The sequence below is a fragment of the Notolepis coatsorum genome, assembly GCF_963971535.1.
Source record: "Notolepis coatsorum genome assembly, chromosome: 7".
Taxonomy (NCBI): domain Eukaryota; kingdom Metazoa; phylum Chordata; class Actinopteri; order Aulopiformes; family Paralepididae; genus Notolepis; species Notolepis coatsorum.
The window spans coordinates 43,135,961-43,163,152 of record NC_140171.1 but is presented as its reverse complement, the minus strand read 5'-3'; the positions used below and the strand labels follow the sequence as shown (position 1 = coordinate 43,163,152).

The following is a 27,192-nucleotide window of genomic DNA, read 5'->3' as shown; positions in this document are numbered from 1 at the left end:
GCTATATCACAGTATGCATCCTGCAGTGTTGAGTGAGAATGCATCCAAATAAGCATAAATAACAAAAGACAGCACAACAAATCTTATCAAAAGCTCTTTTTTCTTTTTTTATCCACTTTAACAAATTTGACAAATGTATGCAAGAGTCTTAATACAGAACAAGGATAAAGGGACAACAAAAAAAGCAACAGAAAAAGACAGAGCTAGTGTTTGTCCTGACTACAAAATGAATAGGAAACAACAAGGAATCTCTGAGCATAATCTAATGTTGTGGGGGGATTAATGTCTCCTTAGTTCTCAGTGAAGGATGGAAAGATGGAGAGGGACATACAGGTGAAGAACGAGAAGAAGGACATCACTCCACGGCCTATGGCGTCACCTCCTCTCTAGCCTCCTTTCTCCTCTGGGAGGTATGGAGAGAAGAGAGGACAAGGGATCAGAGAGACATGAGACGATGAGGTGGAGCGAGACGAGGGGGGAGGACAGGAAGGGATGAATGAAGACGGGTGGAGTTGGAGCGATCACACCATGGCCTCCTGGTTCTCCTGGTCGGGGCCGGCCTCCTCGCCGGCCTCCTTGCCCTCCTTGCTCCTCTTGCTCTTCTTGTGTTTGTGCCTCCGGTGGCTGTCGCCCTCCTCGCTGTCATGTCGCCTCCTGCTACTGCTGCTGGTACGGACGGTACGGGCGTGAGGAGGTGGGGGGTGGGGGGAGAGATGGAGAAAGAGAGAAGGGTGAAAGAAGAGAAAGAAAGAGGAGGGGAAGAGGAATGAGAGAGGAGGGGGAGTGGAAGCGATGAGGAGGAGGTGGGAGGATGGAATGGAGATTGATAGGAGGGGGAATGGGGCAGAATATGAGAGATGGAGAAAAACAGATACATCTTGGATTACTATTCTTTTTATTTCTTAGAGAGAAAAATATAAGTTGCTCTAAACACCACCTTGTGTTAAAGGAACACAACAACATTATGGGAAATGTGCATAGTGTTCTACAGAGTCAGACAAGAAGATACAGAGAATAAGATACAAGATACAATTTCTGTGCGTTCAGTAGAAAGTTATCCGGCTGCTAACTAGCCTAGCTTAGCACAATGAATGGAGGCCGATACGGATCAGATCTGGAGAAGACGGTAAGCGCATTTCCTATAATGTTGGCGTGTAATCCCGCATTTCACTGTATGCTTGTATGCCGTGACAAATAAAACTCTTGACTTGACTTGTGTTCCTTTAAGATGATAGTTGTTTTTGAAGATCAATAATCATAATCTGAGAGTCAGTCCATCCCAAAACTCTTAACACTCAACTATTTTGGTTGTTGAGATACTGGAAACAGAAAATGGGGGTATGGAGCATGTTTCTAAAAAAAAACAATTACATTACATTGCTAACAAATACCAACAATGTAAATTCCAATAAGATTCTTGGAACATACTATAGTGCTTCTTGGGTGGACTAAAACAAATGTGATTTTGCTCTTACTGTATGTCATGCTCAGGTTGGGAACAGGGTGGAAAGAAATCCCAACCTGAGCATCAGAGTGAGTGAGTGAGTGAGTGAGTGAGTGAGTGAGTGAGTGAGTGAGTGAGTGAGTGAGTGAGTGAGTGAGTGAGTGAGTGTGTGTGTTTTAAGTCAAACAACTTGCCTGCGCGAGGACTTGTGGCGTCCCTCTTCCTTCTCTCTGTGCCGTCTTTCTCTGTGTCTGTCATCCTTCTCCCGGCTCGCCCTGTAGCCGCGCTCTGGAGGGTATTCACGGTAACGGTACCGCTCCTCGTCGCTATGGAGATCAGGACAACAACAAAAAAACTTTCAACGACATGGAGTGAGTGTGTCGCCATGAACTAGGTTAAAGGGTGAAAGAATAGCACTTGTTTTTCAGATGTGTACATAATGTAAATATCTGTAGATGACATCTACTCTGACAGATCTATAGATCTTAAATGAGGAGACAGCCAGTGTGTGTCTTCACTCAGGCCCTGCGAGGGATAGAGCCAAGGTCATCGGCCGAGGTGTTAATATCAACAGAGATAGCTGGCCAGCTAGGGAGGGGAGAAACCGTTGCTATGGGGAAGAGATAGGAGAGACGTTAGAGTGTGTCAGAGGTGACAGAGAGGGAGAGAGAGCGGCGTTGCTATGGCTAATAGCCGTTGCTAAGGAAATACTTTTATAGCTGGGGGTTCTTCCGGGTTGAGTCAGACTAGGAAACAAAGCTGACACGTAGACACGTTGACAGAGAGAGAAGCAGGCAGGGACCATGGACTCAGCCAGGGATAGATTGAATATGGTGGTGAACACTGGGGCTAGCTGGTTAGCACAGGACTTAAGTATACGTCCTGTTATCCCATCTAGGCCAGCTGCCTTTCTGGTGTTCACCCGCATAAATGCTCTTCTCACACTGTGTTCCGTCAATGAGAGAGTGCCCCCCCACCCTCCATGACGGCCGGCGCGTCAGTGACGTCATTAGTCGGTGAGCTAGCGTCGCCGCTGTTTGCACCGAACCGCGCGTAGAAGGAGTTGAGTTGTAGCGTGGCCTCTGATTGGGCGGACCACTTCTTTACCTCACGTGACACGACAGCGTTACGTGATCTCTGCCGGTAGGCGGGGATAAGCAAGATGGCGTCGTGATCCGATGTGCTTGTTGAACCAGCTAATGGAGGGGCTGGTATTGCCTTGTAACCGGTTCTAAACGGGGTGTAACAATGATCAAGCGCATTTCCTCCCCTGGTGGTGCAAGCGATGTGCTGAAAGAAGTTTGGCATCACCTTCTTCAGATTCGCCTGGTTGAAGTCGCCGGCTATGATCATTGCTGCGTCTGGGTGCTTGATCTGTTGCTTGTTTAGATGTCCCTGTAGATCCGCCAGGGCCCTGGCGGTATCTGCTTGTGGTGGGATGTACACTGCCGTCATGATAATGGCGGTGAATTCTCGGGGGAGGTAGAACGGGTGACATTGTATGGACAGATGTTCCAGGTCCGGCAAGCATGAACGGGAAAGTATCTTTTAGGGATGCCCCGATCACGTTTTTTGACACCGATACCGATCACTGATCGTCTTGAGCCATATCGGCCGATACCAATATCGATCGTTTTGGCATAAAAAAATATATTTTATATATAATTATTATTCTTTTTTTTAATAAAAAATATATATTATATAATCATACGTGTAGTTGTATTATCTGAGAGACATCGCCACCACGCAACAAGTCAAAATGCTCGCTATCTGCAAACAGCTCCACTGTCTGTGTGTACTCGAGTAGCCTCCAGCTACGGCCAGGATTCTCCGGCGCTGCAGCTGGACCCTATTGATCACATTCAGCGTGCCCTCAGCTCGAATACGCATCGAATCAATGTTATAAGACATTGATATCAGGAGCTATCTGTAGCTACTGCTAGCCGGCTAGATAACGTTAAGACAACGCCTCAGTGAACTATTTAGTTGAATGGGACATTTCGTTTTGAACAGTGAGCTAACGTGAGCTAACGTGAGCTATCATGCACTCGACTATTGCTGGAGCATTTGTTGATATCAGGAGCTATCAGTAGCTAGCCGGCTAGATACCGTTAACAATGCCTCATGTATTAAACTAAAAGTGAATAGTTGACTGGGTAATTTTGTTTAAACAGTAACGGTAGCTAACGTTAGCTCACAGAGGTTGCATGCACTAGAGCAGACTATTGCTGGAGCTTGTTTACACGGGGAAGGGAGGGGCAGGAGGAGGAGAGGAGCGGCAGTTTGCAGCTCCGTATGTCTGAGACAGAACTCAGCGAGTGAGATCTCCGCTAAGAATTGGATCATGTTTTTCGATCGGTTTTCACGATCGGCGAAAATAAAGCATTATCGGAATTCACCGATCTCATATTTATACTGAATATCAGCCGATACCGATCGCTGGCCGATCGATCGGGGCATCCCTCTTTACTTCCTTCGGGTTAAGCCAGTTGTTGTTGGTCAGAAGACAGAGTCCCCTGCCAATGCTCTTAACGGATTCTTCTGTACGGTCCGCTCGGAAGACGGAGAAGGAATCCGATGGAGAGATGATGTGATCTGGAGTTGTTGCCTTCAGCCATGTCTCTGTGAAACACATAATGTTGCAATCTCTCACGTCTCGATCGAAGTGGACCCTCGCACGGAGATCGTCCATCTTATTCTCCAGCGAACGGACATTTGCCAGCAGAATTGAGGGAATCGCCGGCCGGTAAGGAGAACTTTTCAGTCTCTTCCTAATTCCGCTTCTGCGTCCTCTATGTTTCCGTTTGATCGCACCGCCATTGTCTCTGTTGTTGTTGTTGTCTCGTCGAATTTCCAGTGGCCAGTTTTGGCAAAAAGTGTTGTTAAACCCGTCTTTCAGGCCGGAGTTTAAGTCCATCAGTGACTGGCGATCGTATTTCGTCAATATTGTGTTATATCAATTGGCAATAGAGAGTGACAAAATAGACATTTATTTATATGAAAATATTTGAGATTATTACTTCAAAGGCAAGGTGAAAGGAATGATCAGGTTGATAAACAAACTCTCACCTGTTGTAGGCCATAGCGGACGGGCTGTGCTCCCTCTCTCTCTCGCGCTCATGCGGCCTCTCCCGGGGCCTCTCTCGCTCCTTCTCCCTCTTCTCCTCTCGGCGAGGGTAGTTACAGTAGTCCCAGGTTTTGGTGTTGTCCATCATCGGGGGCCAAGGGGGAGCCACAGCACTGGGCATGGGGGGAGGGTATGCACCTTGAGAGATGAAGAGGAGGGGCGAGGAAGGGCAAGACTGTCACTGCTAGGGAAACTATTGAAATGTGCACTGGGACATTTTTGTTTTATTCGATTTATTTGACATTAAAAAATATATATTAAAAAAGGGACATACAATGCGGAAAATACAATTCATTAAGATTCAGAGGGTAACACAATGAAGTTAATGTTAAAATCCTGAAAATTATAACAAATTGAATATTTAAAATAAACTTAGATTTGAGAGGTTGGACTGTTTCCGATTGACTGTTTGTTGGGAGTGACATTATACTGTACTTAACCTCTTACCCGGTACCGGGCCGAGATTTATTTCACGTCACAAATAGATCAATACAGTCCGTATTAAGTGATGTTGCGTTTCTTTTTCAAATGTAACCCAAGAGTAAAGACCCTAACCCTATCAAAACAGCAGTCAACATGTATATTTTCAGCACTACGTTTGTTTAGCAATAATTTGAAGTGTTATTAGCTAAATATGAGTTATAAAAATCTCTGCGCAAGCATTGCAATGGAAACCGGATGATTTAGACGTGAGGACAGGAAGCCGTCATGAAATCGTTGCAGTCCTAAAAAAGAGGAGACCCAGGGCTTTTGATGGACGTCGAAATTTCATAAAACAACACTACCCAGCTCACACCAGCCGCAGACATAGGAAGGCTAACCATTTTTCTCTTACAAATATTGACGTGATTGTCGTGTTTATATCGCACGGGTCGAACAAACCTCAACGTTATTGCCATAAAATACCACGTATATTGTTTCTTTACCTTTCTGTGAACGTCTAGGGGAAAAAAACGTGTCACAATCTGTAAAAAGAAATTGCAGAACTATGGCCATTATACAAAACTAACTGTACTTATAGTAGATTTCATTCAGTGTTTGCTGCCCTGTACCGGGCGCCTGGTGGTACTAAATCCAGATTAAACTCTGATTTGGGCCGATCCATAGATGTATGACTTGGCCATAATAAGGTCATTTATAGGCCTGATATTTCTATATTCATATTGCATGTGTCCGGATAGCAGAATTCAGTACTGTATCTACAAAAAACCCTGTAAATCATCTGCCCTTTGTTCATTTGCTTAGATTTGAAAAGTCTCACTTTTGGTCAATGTTAGCATGGTGTTATTCACCGTCAAAGATGGAAAAAAATGTATTCCAATTTATATTCTCCTTTGGTTCATTGCAATTTACTGAAGCATAGTAACAGACACAATATTTCTGACACTGGGAATACATTCCCTGAAGTCCATAGATGTCCCTAGATACCAAGAACATGTAAACGGACCTTGTAGAAGTCAATCTTCCATTTCCTTGGGTATAAAATATGGCTAGGGCTTAACAGGTTAAACTTAAGCCCGGAACCCTATTTTCTGACAATCCACCTAAAATACATACCTAAGTAAATGGAAGATTGCTCCACTTCTACAAGGTCCATTTGCATGTTCTTTGTATCTAGAGACATCTATGGACCTCAGTGAATGTATTCCCAGTGTCAGAAATATTGTGTATATTACTAGGCTTGCTTAAATTGTGATGAAACAAAGGAGAATATGAATTATGATCACGTGTACAAAAGAAAAATCGAAGGAAATGAATAAAGGGAAGATGATTAAACAGAAGGTTTTGTAGATACATTACTGAATTCTGCCATCGGGACCCATGCAATTTGAAATATGATTATAGAATATAGAATATGAGGCCTATAAATTACCTTATTATAGCCAACTTTCAATTTCAATTTGGATTTAGTATCACCAGTGCATGAAGAACAGAGAATGAAATCTACTGTATGTACAGTAGGTTTCTTATTCTTGCGACAGCTCCGCCATTTTGAAACTGATTTCAAATCGGATGGTTGCTAAATGTTCACAATAGGGGATTCAAACTAACTGCGCTCCAATATATGCCAATAACGTTCAGTTTTGTGGTATATAATCCCAAGTAATAAGAGAAATAAAAGAAATTCATAAACAAGTAATTTGCTTGAAGGCAGCTAGAATCCGTTGGGAAGTGTCGTTTTTAGAAATTCCAACACTCATTGAGAGCTCTGGATGTCCTCTTCTCAAAATGACTACAATCGTCATCATTCAGCGACGGCCGCTAATTCAAAATAGCGGATCTCCGCGATCAAAACAACACATTTCAAAAACTAAAATCTCACTAATAACACTTTAACCTATTGGTAAACAAACGTATTGCTGAAAATATACACTATGACTGCTGTTGTGACATGGTTAGGATGTTTACTCTTGAATACGTTTGAAAAGAAAACCGATAATTATGTCAGACAGTCTAGAGAGAATGATTTATCACGTGATGTCATAGGTACAAGAGGTTAAAGGTATTATGTTGTTGAAGTGACATTATACTTTACTTAAAGGTATTCTGTTGGAGTGACATTCATTAATTCATTCAGAACATCATGTAGACACAAGAAAGGAATGCAAGAAAATAAAACTGAAAACCCACATTCTTGAATTCAGTAGGAATTCAATTGAAACAATGAATGAAGAGCATAGGTCTCATAGCGCCCCCTACCTTGTGGGAAGGGATATGGCGGGACAGAGCGCCCATCATAAACTCCAGGGTGGCCACTGTTACAATACACAAAAACAAGACAGGTCATCAACTACATATCTATATGTCTTAATCTAAGTAAGTGTGTGTGTGCGTGTGTGTGTTACCTGTCCATAGTGGGTATGAGAGAGGGAGGGGGACCACTAGGGGGAGGGGGGAACCCGGGAGGAGGTACATTAATGGGCAATCCTAGAGAAAGAGAGAGGGGGGGGGGAGAGAGAGAGAAAGACATAAGAAACAAATAAGCAGCCAGAGAATAAGACAGGAGAGAGAAAGAGACCAAATAATGAATGGATTACATACAGTGACATAAAAGTATGATCTGCTGCATTACATTAAATATATTGATAAAAGCAGAGCAAAACAAGGGCATAAATATCTTTAAAAACTTTAATAACAATTTAGAAACAGTGACTGAAATACAACGTGACACAGATGGAGAGAGAAGACAGACGGAGAGAGAGAGAAGACAGACAGACAGAGTGAAGACAGACAGAGAGAGAATAAATGGTAAATGGCTGCATTTATGTAGCGCATTTATCCAAAGCGCTTTACAATTTGTTCCTCACATTTTACCCATTCACTCACACACTGATGGCAACCATGCAAGGTGTAGGGCTGTCACTGACTAAGGATTTGGATAGTCGACTATGATTGGCCAAAATTTGCCGTTAGTCAGCAATTGGTCCACTGATGGATACATCTTGATATTTGTCTAGTCTAGTGTGTTCATTAAATGGGTGAAATCCTCTTTCAGTGCCTCTGTGCCTGTTTTCTTAGGCAGTTAGCCTCTGGTATGCGTGCCATTAGCGTTAGCCATGTGGGCCTCTTTTCTTTTGGATAGAATGATTAAAAAAAATTAAAAAGAAAAAAAAAATTGTATTAGACTAAGAGGTTGGCAGTCGACTACGGCTCCTTTCGACCGATTAGTTGACTAATCGACTAATAGGGGTCAGCCCTAGCAAGGTGCCAACCTGCACATCGGGAGCAATTAGGGGTTAAGTGTCTTGCTCAAGGACACTTCGACACACTGCCCGGGAGAAGCGGGAATCGAACCGGGAACCTCCAGATTACCAGACGACTGCTCTACCTCCTGAGCCACTGTCGCCCCGAAGAGAAGACAGACAGAGAGAAGAGAGACAGAGAGAAGACAGACAGAGAGAAGACAGACAGAGAAGACAGATGGAGAGAGAGAAGACAGACAGAGAGAGAGAGAAGACAGACAGAGAGAGAAGACAGATGGAGAGAAAGAAGACAGACAGAGAGAGAAGACAGACAGAGAGAGAAGACAGATGGAGAGAGAATACAGATGGAGAGAGAAGACAGATGGAGAGAGAGAAGACAGATGGAGAGAGAATACAGATGGAGAGAGAAAAGACAGATGGAGAGAGAAAAGACAGATGGAGAGAGAAGACAGATGGAGAGAGAGAAGACAGACATATAGAAGACAGATGGAGAGAGAAGATAGACAGAGAGAAGACAGATGGAGAAGACAGATGGAGAGAGAAGACAGATGGATAGAGAAGACAGACATATAGAAGACAGATGGAAAGAGAGAAGATAGACAGAGAGAGAAGACAGATGGAGAAAGAGAAGACAGATGGAGAGACAGATGGAGACAGATGGAGAGAGAAGGCAGACAGAGAGAGAAGACAGACAGAGAGAGAATACATACTAAGAGAGAGAAGACAGAGAGAGAAGACATACTAAGAGAGAGAGAGAGGGAAGACAGACAGAAGACAAACAGAGAGAGAGAAGACAAACAGAGAGAGAGAGAAGACAGACAGAGAGAGAGAAGACACAGAAGACAAACAGAGAGAGAGAAGACAAACAGAGAGAGAGAAGACAGACAGAGATAGGGAAGACAGACAGAGAAGACAAACAGAGAGAGAGAAGAAAGGCAGGTGAACTTACTTGGTGGGGGGATGAGTGGGGGCGCATTGCTGACGTTGGGGGGAGGGGGGAGGAAGGGAGGAGGGGGCATGTTAGGGGGCAGGGGTCCGGGGGGGAAGAAGGGAGGCATCTTGGCCGGGGGGGGCTCCGACTCCGACGTCGAGTGCTCAGAGATCACCTGCGGAACAGCACAATCGTTATTGACCTAAAAAAAAGAGTGCAGGTTTCAGGTAAATTGTGCCGATATACAACTGATGCCTATTTTAAAATTGTCTACATTATGTGTGATGATCAAACCGTAAACAAAGAGGCCTATTGGGATGTTAGATCTTAAAATGAAGAACTGTGGGGCGGCCGGGTAGCGCAGCGGACTAAGCGTCTGTCTACCACCACAGAGCCAGTGGGATCAAATCCGGCTGTGGTGCCTCCAGCTTGGCCGACCGTCCATACTAACACAATTGGCAGTGTTAGCGGGTGGGAAGCCGGCGTGGGTGGGTCCTGGTCGTTGTAAACAGCGACTCCTACAGTTTGGTCGAGTGCCTGCACAGCAAGGGAAGGATCTGGGAGAGGTAGTGTGACCTTCCACGTTACACTCTCCCAGTGAGAGTCCGCGCTGCCAGGTGAAAAGAAGCGGTGGGCTGGCTACACATGTGTCGGAGGAAGCATGTGATAGTCTCCGCACTCCCAGACCGACGGTAGGGGGTAGAGTGCGCAACAACCAGGAAGGGGGGATTGGGAATTGGCATAACGACTAAACATTGGGATGGGAGAAAAATCGGAAAAAGATAATTAAAAAATAAAAATAAAAAAAATAAACAAAGAACTGATTTAGTCTTCTATGTCTTACCCTTGACTTTGTCTATTTTGTTGCTCATTTTATACTTTTTTTTATATTTTAAGTCTGGACTTTATGCACTGCTCTTGATCTGCCAATTTTGTGCCCATTTTATGCTTTTTTTTTTTACTGCTGTGAAGCACTTTGAGCTGCAATTCTTGTATGAAAGGTGCTATACAAATAGTGTATTATTATTATTATTATTATTATTATTATCTGTATATAGAATTTTATGGACCTTGACTTTTAATAATAATACATTTAGGAATCACTTTTCAAGAAACAGTACAATAACAAAATACAGTACAATAACAATATTTTAAAAAGGAGCATAAGAAAAAAATATTTGAAGCATAATTAAAAATGAATAAGTAATGAAACAAATAACATGATTAGAGATCATAAAACAGACTTTAAAAGGGTGTTTTGAGTACTTTTTCAATCCGAGAGTACCAGAAGATTTACAGAATAAAATTACCCTTTCAAAGTCTCGTTTCAAATCCTCCAACCGAGCTGTTCATTTCCGGTAATCCTCTCGGCTGGAGGATTTGAAAGGAGACTTCGGAGAGAAAAGGGTAATTTTATACTGTATTTACAGCGGCTTGTGTTTTCACCCCACGGCCTTTGTCAAGACTGTTTTTTGTTGATCCCTTCAAAAACACAATGTGAACTTGCAATAATTAGGAAGAGTTATTGACTAAATCTGTGGCGGTTCATTATAGAGCTTTATTACATGGCGTTTTCACATTCGCCGAAATGCTTGCTTGTGATTGGTCAATAGCACTCGCCAGAGGTCCGATATTACTCGATAACGGACCTCTGCCGAACAATAATGACCGCTGTGCGCAGCTGGACCAATCAAGCCCACTACACACACTGTATCAGTGCTGCTCAGCATATGCACAGCTGCACTCAGTCATGCAATCAGACCACAGACCAGACCTGCCGGCTGCCGATAATAATAATCACTTTATTTGGGCTGACAGAGCCACAGAACAACTGTGTCTGCATTTGATCTCGTCTTGTCGATGAATTAGGTATATTGTTAGTAAGTTAGCCATGTAATAAGCGGGATAATGTATAGCCTATACTCGGTCATTGTCGCAAAATAATTGACCTTCACTGACGTTTAAAACACCTCGGCTGCGCCTTGGTGTTCTAAACTCTGTGTCGGTCAATTATTTTGCTACCATGACCTCGTAGCTATACATTATCCCTTACTTGTATATGCATAAATAAATACATACAAAGTTACAAAAGAGCTATGGTCAGCAGCAGAAAAGTGCAAGTTTGCTTGTGTGTGTGTGTGTGTGTGTGTGTGTGTGTGTGTGTGTGTGTGTGTGTGTGTGTGTGTGTGTGTGTGTGTGTGTGTGTGTACCTGGATATTATTGCCCTCCAGGTTGTGTCTGCGTCGTCCCTCTACCCTGCTGATGGTGGCCGTCCCTCCACCAATAACATCTATGGTACCACTGGGCTTCCTGGGAGGTGAAACAACAGCAGCACACTGAGCAATACTCAAAAGACACAGGATGTAGTGACGTGGACTTGCGCGCGCACGCACACACACACACTAGGGATGCAACAACAGTTAGCCCACGGTTCAATACGTACCTCCATTTTTGGGTCACGGTTTCGGTTCCATTTTGTGTGTAAGGAGGGGGGGGAATGCTACTATTTATTTATTCTAAAATGATGTCTTTATTTTGCTAATTAAAATAAAGTGTCATGTTTGGCTTTCACACAGTCACTGCATTTGTCAATTCCTCTGCCGAGTGAGCGCTTGTATGACTTTCATACATGGGAGGAGTGTGGAATCTCCCAACGCGACATACAGTGGGCCGTCACAGTGAGGTAACTGTTACCCGAGAAGTCCAACTATCTGTGGTGAGTTCAAGGCTCTGTGATTTAGCCAATTCTTCTTCAATGCCTTTGTGCGTTGTTTCATAGAGTATGAGAGGGCACAGTGTAACACAGATTGAGCATTTTCATTAGGTGACGAAAGCCCACATCTCTAACCACCGAAATGAACGTCCCCACTGCACTTGTTATCTTCTAGTGTTTTTCTGAACCGGTAGGACAGGCTTGTTGGAAGGCATTAGAGTGATTGCTGTTTTTTCAGTGACTGTGTTCTTACTGTTCGACTGTCCTGCTTCCAGACAGTGATATTGCTGGGTGGTGGTGCCACATATATATATATTAGAGCTGTCAGTTTATGGCGTTAATTAATTACACCGCAAATTATCACGTTTTTTTTATATATATATATATATATTTTTTTTTAATCTCATTAATTCCATAAGAACGTAGAATACACATTTACAGACTTTTTTTTTTAATATGGACCATTTGCATGTTCTTGGTATCTGATTCTAGGGACATCTATGGATCTCAGGGAATATATTCCAAGTGTCAGAAATACTGTGTCTGTTACTAGGCTTGAGTAAATTGTAATGAAACAAATGAGAATATCAATAAAACATTTTTTTATCTTTGACTGTGAATAACACCATGCTAAAATTGACCAGGCCTGAAAAATCGAAGCAAATGAATAAATGGAAGATGATTAAACAGAAGGTTTTGTAGATACAGTACTGAATTCTGCCATCCGGACACATGCCATTTGAAATATGATTATAGAATATAGAATATCAGGCCTAAAATGGTTATGCGATTAAAATGTGATTAATTAGATTAATTAATTACAAATCCTGTAATTAATTAGATACATTAGATACATCGCCTGACAGCACTATATATCTATAATATTCAAATGTTTCCATTTATGTAGGAGACACGTGTGAAGCAGCAATGCTCGTAGAGAGATTTTTCTGTTTCTGTTCAACTCTAAAACCGAAATGTCCTCAAACTGCTGCCTCTCGACTCCACTCGCCATGTTCAAGTGTGAAATCTGACTCCAGTGTTGCCGTCACCCCAACATCTGAGCAGGGAGGGGTTTCCTCATCCCAGAGCGTTGACACAGACACATACAGAGCCAATTGGGAGAGAAATACAATGCATGGAAACTAGTAACATGAAATGTAATTGCAAAACCGAAAATGCCGCAATTCACAGGTGCGCATTGAACCGTGGATGGCGCACCGTACAGTCAAATATTATATTGAGAACCGTGGCATTCCTAACACACACACACACACATTTAGTCACAAAACAAATGCCATCATCAATGCACTTCATTCTAGTTATGCCTCATGTAACAGGTAGAAGGTGAAGTTCATCTAAAACCAATGGTCCATTGTTTCATTTAAAATACATGTACAGGGCCACAATTAAGAAAGTTGTGTTGATGTCCAAGTATTTATGGCCCTGACTGTATAATATGCTGGGAAGATAATCCACTGCAGCAATACTAGGGGTGTAACGCTTTCAATATTAAATAGAAAATTATGAGTGTTCAATTTCAATTATCAAAACTTGATACAGCATCGATGATGGATCATGTTATGTTTGACCAACAACTTTTAACCAACTTAAATAATCATGTTTATATTACCGAAGGCTTACTTTTCTTATCTATAAAGGTTTATTAAAAACATTTGAGAAACTGGTGTTTTTCTTTACAAATCAAGAATGATATAACAATTCATAGTATTCGATCGCAGACAACTTGGTCGCAAAACAGGTGATTATAATCAAAACAAATGATGAGAATACTGTGAATAGTTTAACCATCTGTTGAATTTCGGTGAAGAAAAACTCCAGGCCTCACACAGGCACTTCTCACCAAGGACATATTCATGCCCATTTCACCCACTTACGTATAATAGGACATGTCTTGGACAGGCGGGCCAGACCACTGAGGGGGGGAGATCCTACCATTCCAAAACAGAAGAGGGGGAGAGAGTCATCATTTTTCATACTTAGTTCTGTTTTATCAATGTGTCTCCATTTTAACCTCCAAGTCACATCAGACTGTATCTTTTTTTCGTTAAGCCTTTGTTGTTGTTTATTTTCTTGACAAATTTATTTAATTCAGTCCGATCGTCTGGTAAGATGCTCCAGATGTTTTACCTGGTGACCTGGCTGACCTGGTGACCTGGCTTGTAGAGGGTGGCTGGAGTGGTGAAGTCTGGCTTGGACGTGTGGACAGAAGGATTGGACAACATGTCCTTTTCATTACCCGTCCTGCCCTGCTGAACCTGCGAAGGAGTCAAACATCTCTGTTTATTACTGTTTTAGGTGCTTTTAGACTGAATTGACCCATCTCAATCCCCGCCCTCTTTTGTTGCTTCTCCAATCACAATGGTTGCCTCGAGAAAGCAACAGTTGTGATTGGAGGAGCAACAAAAGAGGGCGGGTTTGAGATAGGTCAATATTGGGCTGCATGTTACAACAAAGAATATAGGCGGGAAAGGAAGGGGGCAAAGAAAGGAGGGAGGAGATAAATGAGGAGACCTAGAGCACACATTTTATGAAATGTAAATAACTTTCTGTGACACCCGTCATCACTGGAGATGCATCATTTGATTACCAACTAAACATACTAATAATCTCTCACCCCTCGATACACTGTATTCAGTGTCGTCGTCCCTCGATTCGATGGGGAATACCCAAAATGCCCAGATGAAAAATGCCTAAACATTGGGAAAGTGGGATTCGGTTCCAACTTTGGGGAAGGAAGGGAGCATTTACATTCCCTTGATCCCTCATTTTTCCTCGCCTCTTTGAAGGGTATAAAATAGCTTCCTACATGCAGTGTATCCAACAATCGAATGCTCCATCAAGTCCCTGGATCCATGCATAATCAAACAACAGTATGATGGCAATCGTGAATAATATATATATATATTTAACTTTCAGTTGATATTTGTTTCTTTATTTAAAGTGAATTACTTGTCTGTTCATATCCTGCATACATTTGAAGGCACTCCGGTTGTAAACACAAACAAAACAAATAAATATAAAAGCTTAACACATTGTGCGCCAAAAACATGATAATTCGTTATTGCCCGCCATGCGTTGTGCGCCAACAACGAATAAACTCGTTTTTGGGATCAATATTTCATTTTTTCGCCATTGCATTCATAATTCATCCAGCCTCCCTCCGGGACTGCAGCTGGACCCTGTCTGATATTGCAACGCCTCAATACCGCCGCCTGGTGGATGTCGGGCGAGTTACACACCAAGCCAAACCGGAAGTGGCACTCTGTGCATTAAGGAAATTCCTCCGGCAGTAATATATTGTAACATGGATCTAGATACACACTCGAGTGCATGGGATCGCTTTCGAAAAGCAATAATCAATATGATTTCGGCGTTCATTGCATCATACAAACGGGAAATGATCTAGCAGATCGACGTCAAATAATTGGAATATTTTTCCTCCAGTCTCATCGGCGAACGGTAAAAGGAATATAACGTTATTTTCAGCACGATTGTTTATTCATTTCACGGCAATCCATCTGATCAACATATCAACCCATACTAAATAAAGCCGCTACTGACGATCAAGGAATTATAAACGACCCCCCCCCCCCCCCCCCTTTCCTTCACGCATGATGAAGCATAATGTATACCGATCATATACATTTGAATTTTTTAATATAGCGTGTATAGGAAAGAAACGCCAATCGATAATCTATCATATGCGTCAGGGCCTAACTCGCGTTTTAGGAATTACTGCAGAAAACCTTAAAAACATACGTATATTCTCGACGGTACTAACACGACAATGTATGAATGAAAAAATATAACGTTCCCACATCCGGAACGATAGATACCCGATGTTGAATGGGCCATAGTAATGTCGATATAGCTATAATATTTAAAAAGTTATAGCCCTGCAAAGAAGGTAAACATCTCCATAGGGTTACAGCACTGGCAGACTGGGCATAAGGATGGGTACAATGCATGGCAGACAATGTGTTAAAGATACAGTACAATGATGTTTTAATTCAGTCATAAAGTGTTAATTGTGGAATGTTAATGTCATGAGTAGCATTTATTTCAGCTACAGATGCATCATTTGATTTATTCTAGGTGTTTTGGGTCACCTCTCTGAACAGCCAACTCTCAGTAGCCTTCGGTTCACTATACACTATAGATGCTCGATAAGACGCCAACTCTGATGCAGAGGAGCAGGACCAAATGTGACTGATCAGAGCAACTAGATGTGACAGATGGGCCAAGAGTAACCCGTGAGTATTATGCAATATGTCAGAGGAAGCTAATTGGATATCTGAAATGGCTTGATTTTGTTGATCATGGGGGGGGGATAGATATCAAAGGGCTTTAGACCTCATTTCCACAACACTTCTAACATTTTGGGTAATGTTACATCAACATACCTTCTGTAAAAGAAATGCAAATGAGATTGAAAAACAAGATTTTCATTGTACTGTATCTTTAATATTGCACATATTCCAAAGAGACCTAAGGGCTGTTTGCTTTCCGCTGGTGGAGTTTCCTTGCCCTTCCTCAGAGAAACTGAAGGGTTTACTTGTACGTCAGGAACTTCATCACCAGAGGATTCGCTAAGGGGAAGACAAGGAGGGGGGGAATGGGCTAATTTGGATCCCATATCTTCTGAGAGCTTCCCAGTGGTGGAAAGCAATAGCTATGTTGTTTTGGATGAGTGTGGTGTTGGTGCAAAGCACTGGATCATGTCGGCTCATCCTAAAGCAGCATTGCAGCTCAGCCAACGAGAGACAGCCAGGTGTAACATTACAATCAAAGTAATCAAAACAACAACAGACAAGCCACTGAATGACGACAGCTCCAAAAGTTGTTTAAATATCATCAAAAAATGTAGGAAATAGCAGCTTGAGATTAAGAGGCATTTGAAATAAAGGGGAGTGAGAGAGCTGATGAGAGGGAGTGATGGAGACTGCCTGATGGTCTCTTACGGTGATCTTGCTTGTTACCGAGCCGATGGTGGCGACCTCCAGACCCAAATTGCGCAGCCTCTTCTGCTTATCACAGTAGCCCTTCCACGACTCCTCGTTGAAGCCGTAGTTGAAGTAGTCCGACAGGTCCGCTCCTACAAACACGGTACTGGTAAATATTCACTCCCACAACATTGGCATAGCCGTCCAGCGCTCCATGTGGCCAATTAACTAAATATTATGTATAAATTAAAAATAAACTCCAGAGAAAATGTTATTTCTAGTTGGCAATTGTAATGTTATCAAGTACAATCCTAGCCATCATCAACCAGTTAAGATAGCTAGCTGATAGTAAGTAAGTAAGTAAGTAAGTAAGTAAGTAAGTAAGTAAGTAAGTAAGTAAGTAAGTAAGTAAGTAAGTAAGTAAGTAAGTAAGTAAGCAAGCAAGCAAGCAAGCAAGCAAGCAAGCAAGCAAGCAAGTAAGTAAGTAAGTAAGTAAGTAAGTAAGTAAGTAAGTAAGTAAGTAAGTAAGTAAGTAAGTAAGTAAGTAAGTAAATGTATTTATATAGCACCTTTCAAGATACAGGATCACAAAGTGCTTTCCAGTAAAAATATCAAAACATCAGCATATACATAGAACAAATCGAACACACCAAATAGTTGTTAGCTGTTTTTGAAAGAGTCGCATAACTCTATTGATCTCAAAGAGAAATGGAGGGCGTTCCACAATTTGGGAGCAGCTACCTGAAATGCACCCCGGTCACCCGGGTTACAAGACGTGTTCTAGGGACAGACAGTAACGGTTTGTCAGAAGATCTAAGGGCCCGGTTAGTTGACTGAGGTGTAAGAAGGTCTGCAATGTATCCAGGTGATAGACCATGAAGGGCTCTAAAAGTAAGAAGCAGCACCTTAAAATAAACTCAAACTTAATGGGAGCCAGTGTAGGGAGGCTAAAATAAGTGTGATATGAGACCTCTTATTATTTCTAGTTAAAAGTCTAGCCGCTGCATTTTGGACAATTTGTAAGCGGCCAAGCAGACTTATTTAAACAGGTGTTATTATGTTATAATAGTCCAAACGGGTGATATAGCTAATAGCTTAAATTCTACAGGGTTGTGTCTCATTTGTTATTAATATATATATATATATATCACATTCACAACTCCCAAGTAATTTGGACAGATTTTACAACTGTAAATACATGAGCCGTCAGAAAATCTTCAAAATGGACTTATAATATAATATATATATTATATTATATTATATTATATTATATTATGGTTATTCAGTGCAAGGGTTCAACACACACACACACCTGGCTTCCTCCAGGGTTTCTCTTCAAACGACTCCATGTCCACCTCCATTACTGGAACTCCATTGATGTTCCCTGGGTTCTCAAGGTCCACTCCCTTCATCTTTGCTACTGGGGAAAACACAATAAGCTATTAAGAGGTGCATTACAAAACTCTGTTCACATATCTCTCATTGCTGGATATATACAGTACCATAATCATAATGTATGCTACTATACTCTGGTGATTTTATCTCACTGTCCTGCTGGTATCCTGTTAATATGCTGCTATGCTCTGGTATTAAATGTCTATTACTGGACAAAAGCCAATTTGTGCCGTAGAAATAAAAACGAATGTGCAAGGCCCCGTATACTCTTGAGGACGATTTGCCCCCTTGGGCGCCAAACCCGAGAAAAGTCGGGTTTTCATCGTTATTTATTTTATTCGATATTTCCATTCATAAAACATGCAGGAAGCCTGATGTTATCATTGGGAATGGGTCTGAGATCGCAAACGTCCAATACCGCCACCCAAAGCCTTGCGGCCGGTATTGCACATCCTTGGAAACTCTCTGGCTCAGCCTGTACGTCGATCTAAAAATTCCGGTCCGGGTTTTCCTTGTCGGGCATGAGTAACATTTATAACACATGGATTGGGGAGACTCAACCACCGCCGATTCATGTTCTTTGGTGGATTACGTTGGCACCACGATCGACATCAATACTTGGAATGGCGATCAGATAATTGGAATATTCTTTTTGCAGTACATCCTAGTCAAGGTAAGTGCTATATGGTATCAATCTTGCGTTAATCCGAGCATGCCTTCGTTGTGATCCGAAAGTGTTATTGTAACGTTACTCCACAACGTATGCCGTTGGTGACGATCAAAGCATACAACCCCCCCACCCACCCCCACCCTTTTATGCATGCATGATGAAACATAATACCGATAATATAGCGTTGATTTCAAATTGATTGTTGATCCAAGCGAGGAATGGCACGGTTTCTAGTGACATGCACTAAACGCTGTTTAGCAGCGTTTCCTGGGATTACACAGAATTACTCTAAAACTATACTCATATTCACCACGGTATAAAACGGGAATGTATGGATGAAATAATTATCTGTTTTTTGCATCTTGACCGGAAGAAACTCAATGACAATCGACTATATTATTAGATCCATAGCTATAATATTTAATATAGTTTTAGCACTGCAAACACCGACATGTAGCCCCATTCATTACAGCGCTGGCACACATGGCCATATACGGCCCACAGCGACATCTGGCGCTGAATGTGTTAAATAAAAATACTAAATGCAATTCTCACAAATAATTCCAATTTCACCACAGTTAGAATCAAGAGTTGCAAAAGGAATCACACATGTAGGCCCCAGAGAAGAGAAAGAAGACCTCTGTAAAAACAGAAGAACAGTGGATGAAGGTGTTGAGCAGTGTACCTTGTCCATAGGGTCTGTTGCCTGCAGTCTTTATGTTGAGGTTGACAGGTGGTGCTCCATACGGTCTGAGTAAAAAGAACACGGTCAGAAAACTATCAACCAAAGAGAAAGGCAGTCCTAAATGAAGTGCTGTTTTACTCTCTCTCTCTCTCTATATATATATATATATATATATATATATATACTGAGGTACATATGAACCGTGGCTTTTACCGTTACACCCCTAATATATATATGTATATATAACAATCCTAAATGAAGTGCTGTATACCCTCTCTATCATATACCGTATATACAGTATATATATATATAAATAATGTTTTGTATATTTTAATTGATGTACTTGAACTGCAAGGTCAGTGAGCATTTGTGCATCAACACCCGTTAGCAACTAGACACCGGGGTGCCTTGAATAACAGGACCTACGTGTACTGCGGCGCCCCGGTTTTGATGTCGCCGATGGTGACGCGGACATCATCATCGTCATCATCGCTGTCGCTGTCACTGTCCTCATCTTCACCGGCAGCTTCTCCAGATGGCTGACAAGAGAGAACAGGAGGGGGAGACATATGACCACCATCATCAACACAGAGAGAGAAAGATGGACACTGAATGAGGAAATCGTTCACATAGCCACCCTCCACGTCCTCCACTCACCTACTCACACACAAACATGCAAGCTACAAATCAAACCATCACATCACTGTGTATTGCATGAACGCACATTAGTTCCAAGTGTAGAAACTTTCAGTTCGGCTGACTTAAAAAAAAATGTATTATTAACACTTTGAGTGCCACGCCGGGTTTTCCTTTTTACCCCCTTGGTGCCACGGTCCACTTCAATGTTAACGTTAATATCGCCTAATCTATGTTTTAAATTATGGCTATGTGTCTAATCTGCCCGTCACTTATCAAATAATCATTTTCCAGTCAGTGCTGTCAAGGCAGATTGGTTTTTTATCGCTTCATTTCCGTTTCAGAGCATTTTGAAAAGCACCCGTTTTGAAATAAAAAACAGTTCATTCTAGACCATTCTGTGATAATCGTCTTTTACTGGAATATTCCAGAACGCTGATATTCGTCGGCCTATTTATGAATCGTTTTCAAATAAACGCTAGATGATCAATATTATACGTGCGCGCAAGCACATTCGCGCCGCGCACGGATAATCGGCGCGTTCATTTCCCCATGGATTGTTTCAGTAAAACCGAAAGAGCCCATTTCACATAACAGCCAATATCTTCATCAAAATTAGTGTGATTATCCTAACACTGATAACATAGATTCCTTACCCGACATCAGATGTATCCAACTGGTATATTCCAATTCGTGATCACCATTAAAAAAAATCGATAAGTGTATGGATCCAACGTGATACAGTAGTACACATGATTCCACGGGGCTGAGAGGCTCCAGAATGAACTGTGGTAACCCCGGCTGGATCAGTGGACTGGAAAATGTGGAGTACCGGATTTTTTCCCCCCATCCATTTTCATTGAGTCCATTCCAAAATCCCTTATGTCATCTGGGAGACGATAGGGGGCGTTTTTTTCCACATATGATCGCCGGCGGCGCTCGTGTATACTCGGGTAGGCTTGCGTGATGAAATATGATTTCAGATCGCTAAAAAAAATCCGAGAAATCTCGTGAGTGAGTGGCTTTCAACATAACTATCGGAAACCCGAGATATCTCGTGTGTGGCAGTTAAAGTGTTAATAGTTTGTAATACAAACACAAAACGGCTCAACATAAATACAGTACAATACAGACTAAACAAAACACACAAACATAGTACAATTAGACAAAGTATTGTTGAATTGGCTACGGCTGACATTGAGTTGAATGGGATCAGCTATCTCCTCCTTTATGATGTAATTTAACCTCTTAAGCCCTAGCCATATTTACAGAAAATTCACCTAAAAGTACATACCCAAGTAAATGGAAGATTGCTCCACTTCTACAAGGTCCATTTGCATGTCCTTGTATCTAGGGACATCTATGGACCTCAGGGAATGTATTCCCAGTGTCAGAAATATTGTGTCCGTTACAAGGCTTGAGTAAATTGTAATGAACCAAATGAGAATATATATATATATATTAGGGCTGGGCGATATAACGATAACGATAAATATCGCGATATTTTTTAATAATCTATATCGAATATCAAAATTTTTAAAAAAATCGAAAAATCGTTTTTTTTTTTTTTTTTTTTTTTGTGACCTGCAACAGGGCAGTTTTAAAACCAGAGACAGTGGACAGACTTGTCTTTCTTGGCTTTGCTTGTCCAAATGACAATACTGACCAAATTGAGATTTATTTTTCTCTTGTCCATTTATTTTGTTTGCTTTCTAATTTAAAATACAGTTTGAAACCGTCTGTACACAGTAGGCTATGTGTGCTAGCAGAACTAGACTCCAGTCACGAGTCACGGTGCACATGTGCGGTGGTTTGTCCACCAAAAAAGCGCCAAAAGATCGAAAATAAACTAGCAGAGCCAGAACTGTTCAACTCCCCTGGAGCCACAGCCAGCAGAGAAGCCGGTTTACTTTCGCTTTTAAACCAGCTGCAGCCTGAGAACTGGAGTGTGCGGGGATGTAACACTAAAGATGGCGGCAATGACAAAGAATTGCTGCTAAATAAACATACATCTGTTGTTTTATAAAAAAAATTATATAGGCCTACTTATAACAATTCAATAATTATCGATATCGAGAAATATGATAACATTATCATATCGTTATATATATATGATTTTTTTCCATATCGCCCAGCCCTAATATATATATCTTCTTTTTTTTATTATATATAAATATATATATATAATAACGTTTTTTTGTAGATACAGTACTGAATTTTGCAATTTCAAATGCAATTTCAAATATGAATATAGAATATAGTTAAATCTGGATTTAGTACCACCAGGCACCCAGTACAGGGCAGCAAAGACTGTGAATTAAATCTACTGTAAGTACAGTTAATTTTTTATAATGTAAATAGCTCCACTATTTTTCATCAGATTGAGACGCTGTCTTTTTCTAGACGTTCACAGAAAGGTAAAGAAACAACCTACATTGTATTTTATGGCAATATAACTGGCACTAAGGTCTGGCATCAATCAGACCATAGAACACTGGTATTCTGACGTGATGACCCTTCCTTCTTTTATAGTTTCCTTGGGTGTGAGTGTGTAAACTGCCTACCTCAGAGGCCACTCCATTCCCAGTGGCAGGAGCTTCCTGTGTTGCTGGAAGGGGGGCGTCGGCAGGTGTACTATGGAGAAGGAGGGTTCCATTCAAAACACTTACCAAACTTACTTACTCAAAAAAACAAGCAATTTACTATTGGTTTATATAGTAGTGTAGGTAACTTACCTGATTGCTGCATTCAACTTAGCTTCCTCGTCCTCGTCCTTACTCTCGGACTCATCTGAAAGACAAAGTACCTGACTGAATTGCAGTTGAGGACGTTAGCAGCAACAGTCATTAGAGTTTGAAGATAGCGAGCTAAATGCATGCTGAGCTAACCCCATAGCCCCTAATAGAGACAACTGTCTATTGGTACATTTTGGTGGATGCTTACGCAGTTGTCTCTGCGCAGCCATCTATTCTGTGTGGAAGGAATGCTAACTGCATCTCAGCCTCAGTCTTTCACATGCTAATTGGCTCAGAAGGCACTTTAAGGTTGTACAATCCCAGCCCATCAAAAAAAAAATCAAAAAAAAATCAAAATGTTTTACACTTTCAGTACTTTACCATGTCCTTAATCAGCAAACTGTTGGGAAGCGCACACTTCTCAGATATACCAAATGATATGTATTATTTGAATTTCATACTGATGAATAACAAGTAATTATCTGTTCGAATCTGTAAATAGCTGATGATCAATTAATGCATTATAACTGCAATAGAGAACTGTCAGAGTTCTAATATGTGATAACTGTGCGATTAACGTTATTTTTTTTTATTGTGAAGAGGCAAAATAAGGGTATGTGCCCCCTGAAGGTAACAGTTAGCTAACTAAGGAGATTAAAAGTAGATTCAGGTTGATATTGTACAACGTCAACTCAAGGAACTTTGAGTACAGTTGCTGCAAGGGAGGAGGAAAGATCTAGGATGAGATTGGGTTAGCATTCCCTCCATGCAGAAGAGATGGCTGCATAGAAACAACTGTGTACATCAAGCGTCCATCAAGATTTGTCAATAGAGCCCTTGCATGTAATGCTTGTGTAGTTGTCTTCCAACATGGCTGCCTGTAAAATAGTGGCTCGGGAGTTAGAGCAGTTGTCTGGTAATCCTGGAGGTTCCCGCTCCTCCTGGGCAGCGTGTCGAAGTGTCCTTGAGCAACACTTAACCCCACGGTTGCCTCTGCCGTCAGTGTGTGAGTGAATGGGTAAAATGTGAGGAACAAATTGTTAAACGCTTTGGATAAAAGCATTATATAAATGCTGTCCATTTATATCAACTAATGTTTTCTACATGTTAGTGGAATTGACTATGGTTGCTATGTGTTCATATATGATAAATAAAACAAAAAGTTATAATTTGGTTTTTACTTATATACTTTACTTGATCTTGAATTTATAATAAAACACAAGATACCTGTTCCCTAATGACGATAACCCGCTCGATGACTAAACCCAATCCCAATACTTGTACTATGAATGTATTGCATGGCCCATAACGGCCACCATTAAAACATGTTTTTCCAGTGTTTTACCTGCTCTACCACTGCAAAAAGAATGCATTTTCTATTGAAAGTGGTTACCAATGGTCACAGGCAGCCATACGGGAAGATAACTACTTGATTGATTGATTGAAAACGTTATTAACAGATTGCAGAATGTGTACAATACAGTACAGCTCAATACACAATTGTTAAGAGGATGCAGACCAGAGAAAGACTTTCGTCTTGTTTACATCAGGGTCCCCCATTTTCAATTAATCAGGAACATAAATAAATAAACGGTCCATGCAAGGATTGGCCTCAGTTGTCTCGATTAGGGGCTAAGCTAAACACGTCTCAATGGACATATCTAGGTAACGTTACATTAGAAAAGGTGTATTTCCTGAATTGTAAGCCAGCATCCAAATCAACAACATAAATCATGGAAATGGTTTTAAATGCACCTACAGTATTAGTGCCTTGCTAAAGCACCGTCGCGCGGAAAGAGCGCGCCTCTGCTGCTGTGGCTAAAGCTAACGTGCTAGTCTTCGTGTTGTTGAGGTTAGTTAGCCATTAACAGTGTCAATTGCGTACTTCTTCGAGATCTCCATTTGCTACCCAATAATGTTGTTACCTCCGTAAAGCCATTCCTCCTCCTCGTCGCCACCACTTGCATCTGTGGTGGCTGTTTTGTCCGCTTCTTCGGCAGACATCTTTAGCTCGCGCTGCTCAGAAAACTTCCTTCAGCACAAACAGCTCTACAAGCTGATACTGTATCAGCAAGACGTTCAACGACGCTTATTGATAACAGAAGACGACATACGTGTAGGGTATCTCTTCAAGGGCTCCTTGAATGTTGCAATAATAATGTGCAAAAAAACAATACCTTCATACATTCATCTCCAACACGGGATGATGTGCCCCGGAAGCAGATTGAGATGTTGAAGGTTGGTGTCTCTGGAAAATCGACAGCGCCCCCTTGAATGCAGTACCTGTTCTGTTACAAATGTCAACAGCTACTCTTCCGGTCCACAGAAAACAATAAATACAAACAAACATAATTAAAAATAAAACCAACAATAACAAACATACGAAACACTATACATATTATTTATTTATACTGTAATGTAAAATAATGAAATGTTATATGTCAAGCATTGTGCCTGTACCCAAAAGTAACCTCTTTACTTGCTTTTTAAAGCTTTCTTTGCTTGTTGCTTGAGTAATTGCATATGGCAACCTATTCCACTGTGAGATGGCCCTATACATAGCAGTTATTTTCATTGCATTTGATCTCTGTAGAGGAATTGAAACATGGCCCATGGTAACTTGTCTTGTCCTGTGCTGAATTAATAATAATAATAATAATAATAATAATAATAATAATAATAATAATAATAATAATAATAATAATAATAATAATAATAATAATAATAATAATAATAATAATAATAATAATAATAATAATAATAATAATAATAATAATAATAATAATAATAATAATAATAATAATAATAATAATAATAATAATAATAATAATAATAATAAATAATTAATAATAATAATTAATAATAATAATAATAATAATAATAATAATAATAATAATAATAATAATAATAATAATAATAATAATAATAATAATAATAATAATAATAATAATAATAATAACTTTATTTGTATAGCACTTTTCATACAGAGGTTGCAGTTCAAAGTGCTTCACAACAGTAAAAAATACAGGCATAACCTAGCATAAAAAATTTAAAATTTAAATACAAAGAGCAAGGTAAGGCAAATCACACTTCTTCAGTCATACAAATAATAAAATAGAATAGATTAGATAGAGTAAAAAAGTGCGGTTTGATTCAGTTTAAAATAGGCTAAAAATAATAAAATAGAACGGACAGTAAAAAAGTGTGATAAGACTGTTCAATAAAAAAAAGATATATTTAACAGAGCAGTGTATCGCTCTTAGTACTTTGTGTTTCTTTACAAAGTTCTAACATACAACAGAGCATCGCTCTAACATACAACAGAGCAGTGCATCGCTTTTAACACTTTGAGTTTCTTTACAAAGTTCTAACATACAACAGAGCATTGCTCTAACATACAACAGAGCAGTCCGTCGCTCTAACATACAACAGAGCAGTCCGTCGCTCTAACATACAACAGAGCAGTCCGTCACTATTAACATACAACAGAGCAGTCTGTCGCTCTAACATACAACAGAGCAGTCCGTTGCTCTAACATACAACAGAGCAGTCCGTCACTATTAACATACAACAGAGCAGTCTGTCGCTCTAACATACAACAGAGCAGTCTGTCGCTCTAACATACAACAGAGCAGTCCGTCACTATTAACATACAACAGAGCAGTCTGTCGCTCTAACATATACATAGCAGTCCGTCGCTCTAACATACAACAGAGCAGTCCATCGCTCTTAACAATTTGAGTTTCTTTACAAAGTACAGTTCTAAATTACCTTATAGAACAACAGAGCAGTGCGTCGCTCACAACAACAGAGCATCGCTCTAACATCATAGAACCGACATATGAATTTGATTGGATGTGTATGAAAGTAGGTAGGGTAAGAATAGTGCAGGTAAGGTACAATTTGTCAGGATATCCCTGATGTTTCATTGAAATGCCTGAGCAAAGAGATAGCTTTTAAGCTGTCTTTTGAAGATGTCAAGTGTAGCACCTGTGTCACTAACAGTAACAGCTGTTCACCACGGGCACAGTTCTAGGTTCGAATGAGGAGAGGAGTAATATGCACAATTAAAAGAATAGTAGACCAGAGACAGAGTTATAACAATAACCGGTGTTTTAATGAGGCCCCTCCTCCTTTATCATTAATGCCACCCGCCACACTTACATATTGTTCTTACAATAGCATTAA

The 27,192-nt window shown here is 40.8% G+C and overlaps 1 protein-coding gene across 1 annotated transcript; it reads right to left on the bottom strand.

Annotated features, from left to right (window-relative positions):
- Positions 1-81: 81 nt before the first annotated feature.
- Positions 82-25,213, bottom strand: fip1l1b (FIP1 like 1b). Its single transcript, XM_084319146.1, has 16 exons — positions 24,930-25,213; positions 23,005-23,059; positions 22,834-22,903; positions 20,060-20,172; positions 19,634-19,698; positions 18,196-18,300; positions 16,902-17,035; positions 14,068-14,195; positions 13,815-13,868; positions 11,417-11,516; positions 9,225-9,381; positions 7,418-7,499; positions 7,272-7,327; positions 4,514-4,709; positions 1,639-1,770; positions 82-663 (listed from the first exon to the last, which is right to left on the bottom strand). Exons 1-16 carry the CDS (start codon positions 25,006-25,008, stop codon positions 522-524), a joined length of 1,668 nt encoding a protein of 555 aa, XP_084175272.1. The 5' UTR covers positions 25,009-25,213; the 3' UTR covers positions 82-521.
- Between the last annotated feature and the right edge of the window lie 1,979 nt (positions 25,214-27,192).

Coding starts and splice junctions, on each gene's coding strand:
- fip1l1b (XM_084319146.1), bottom strand. CDS start 25,008: ATGTCTGCCGAAGAAGCGGACAAAACAGCCACCACAGATGCAAGTGGT. Junction 17,036..18,195: donor GAAACCCTGGAGGAAGCCAG/GTGTGTGTGTGT, acceptor CCGTGTTTGTAG/GAGCGGACCTGTCGGACTAC. Junction 664..1,638: donor CGCCACAAGTCCTCGCGCAG/GCAAGTTGTTTG, acceptor CCGTACCAGCAG/CAGTAGCAGGAGGCGACATG.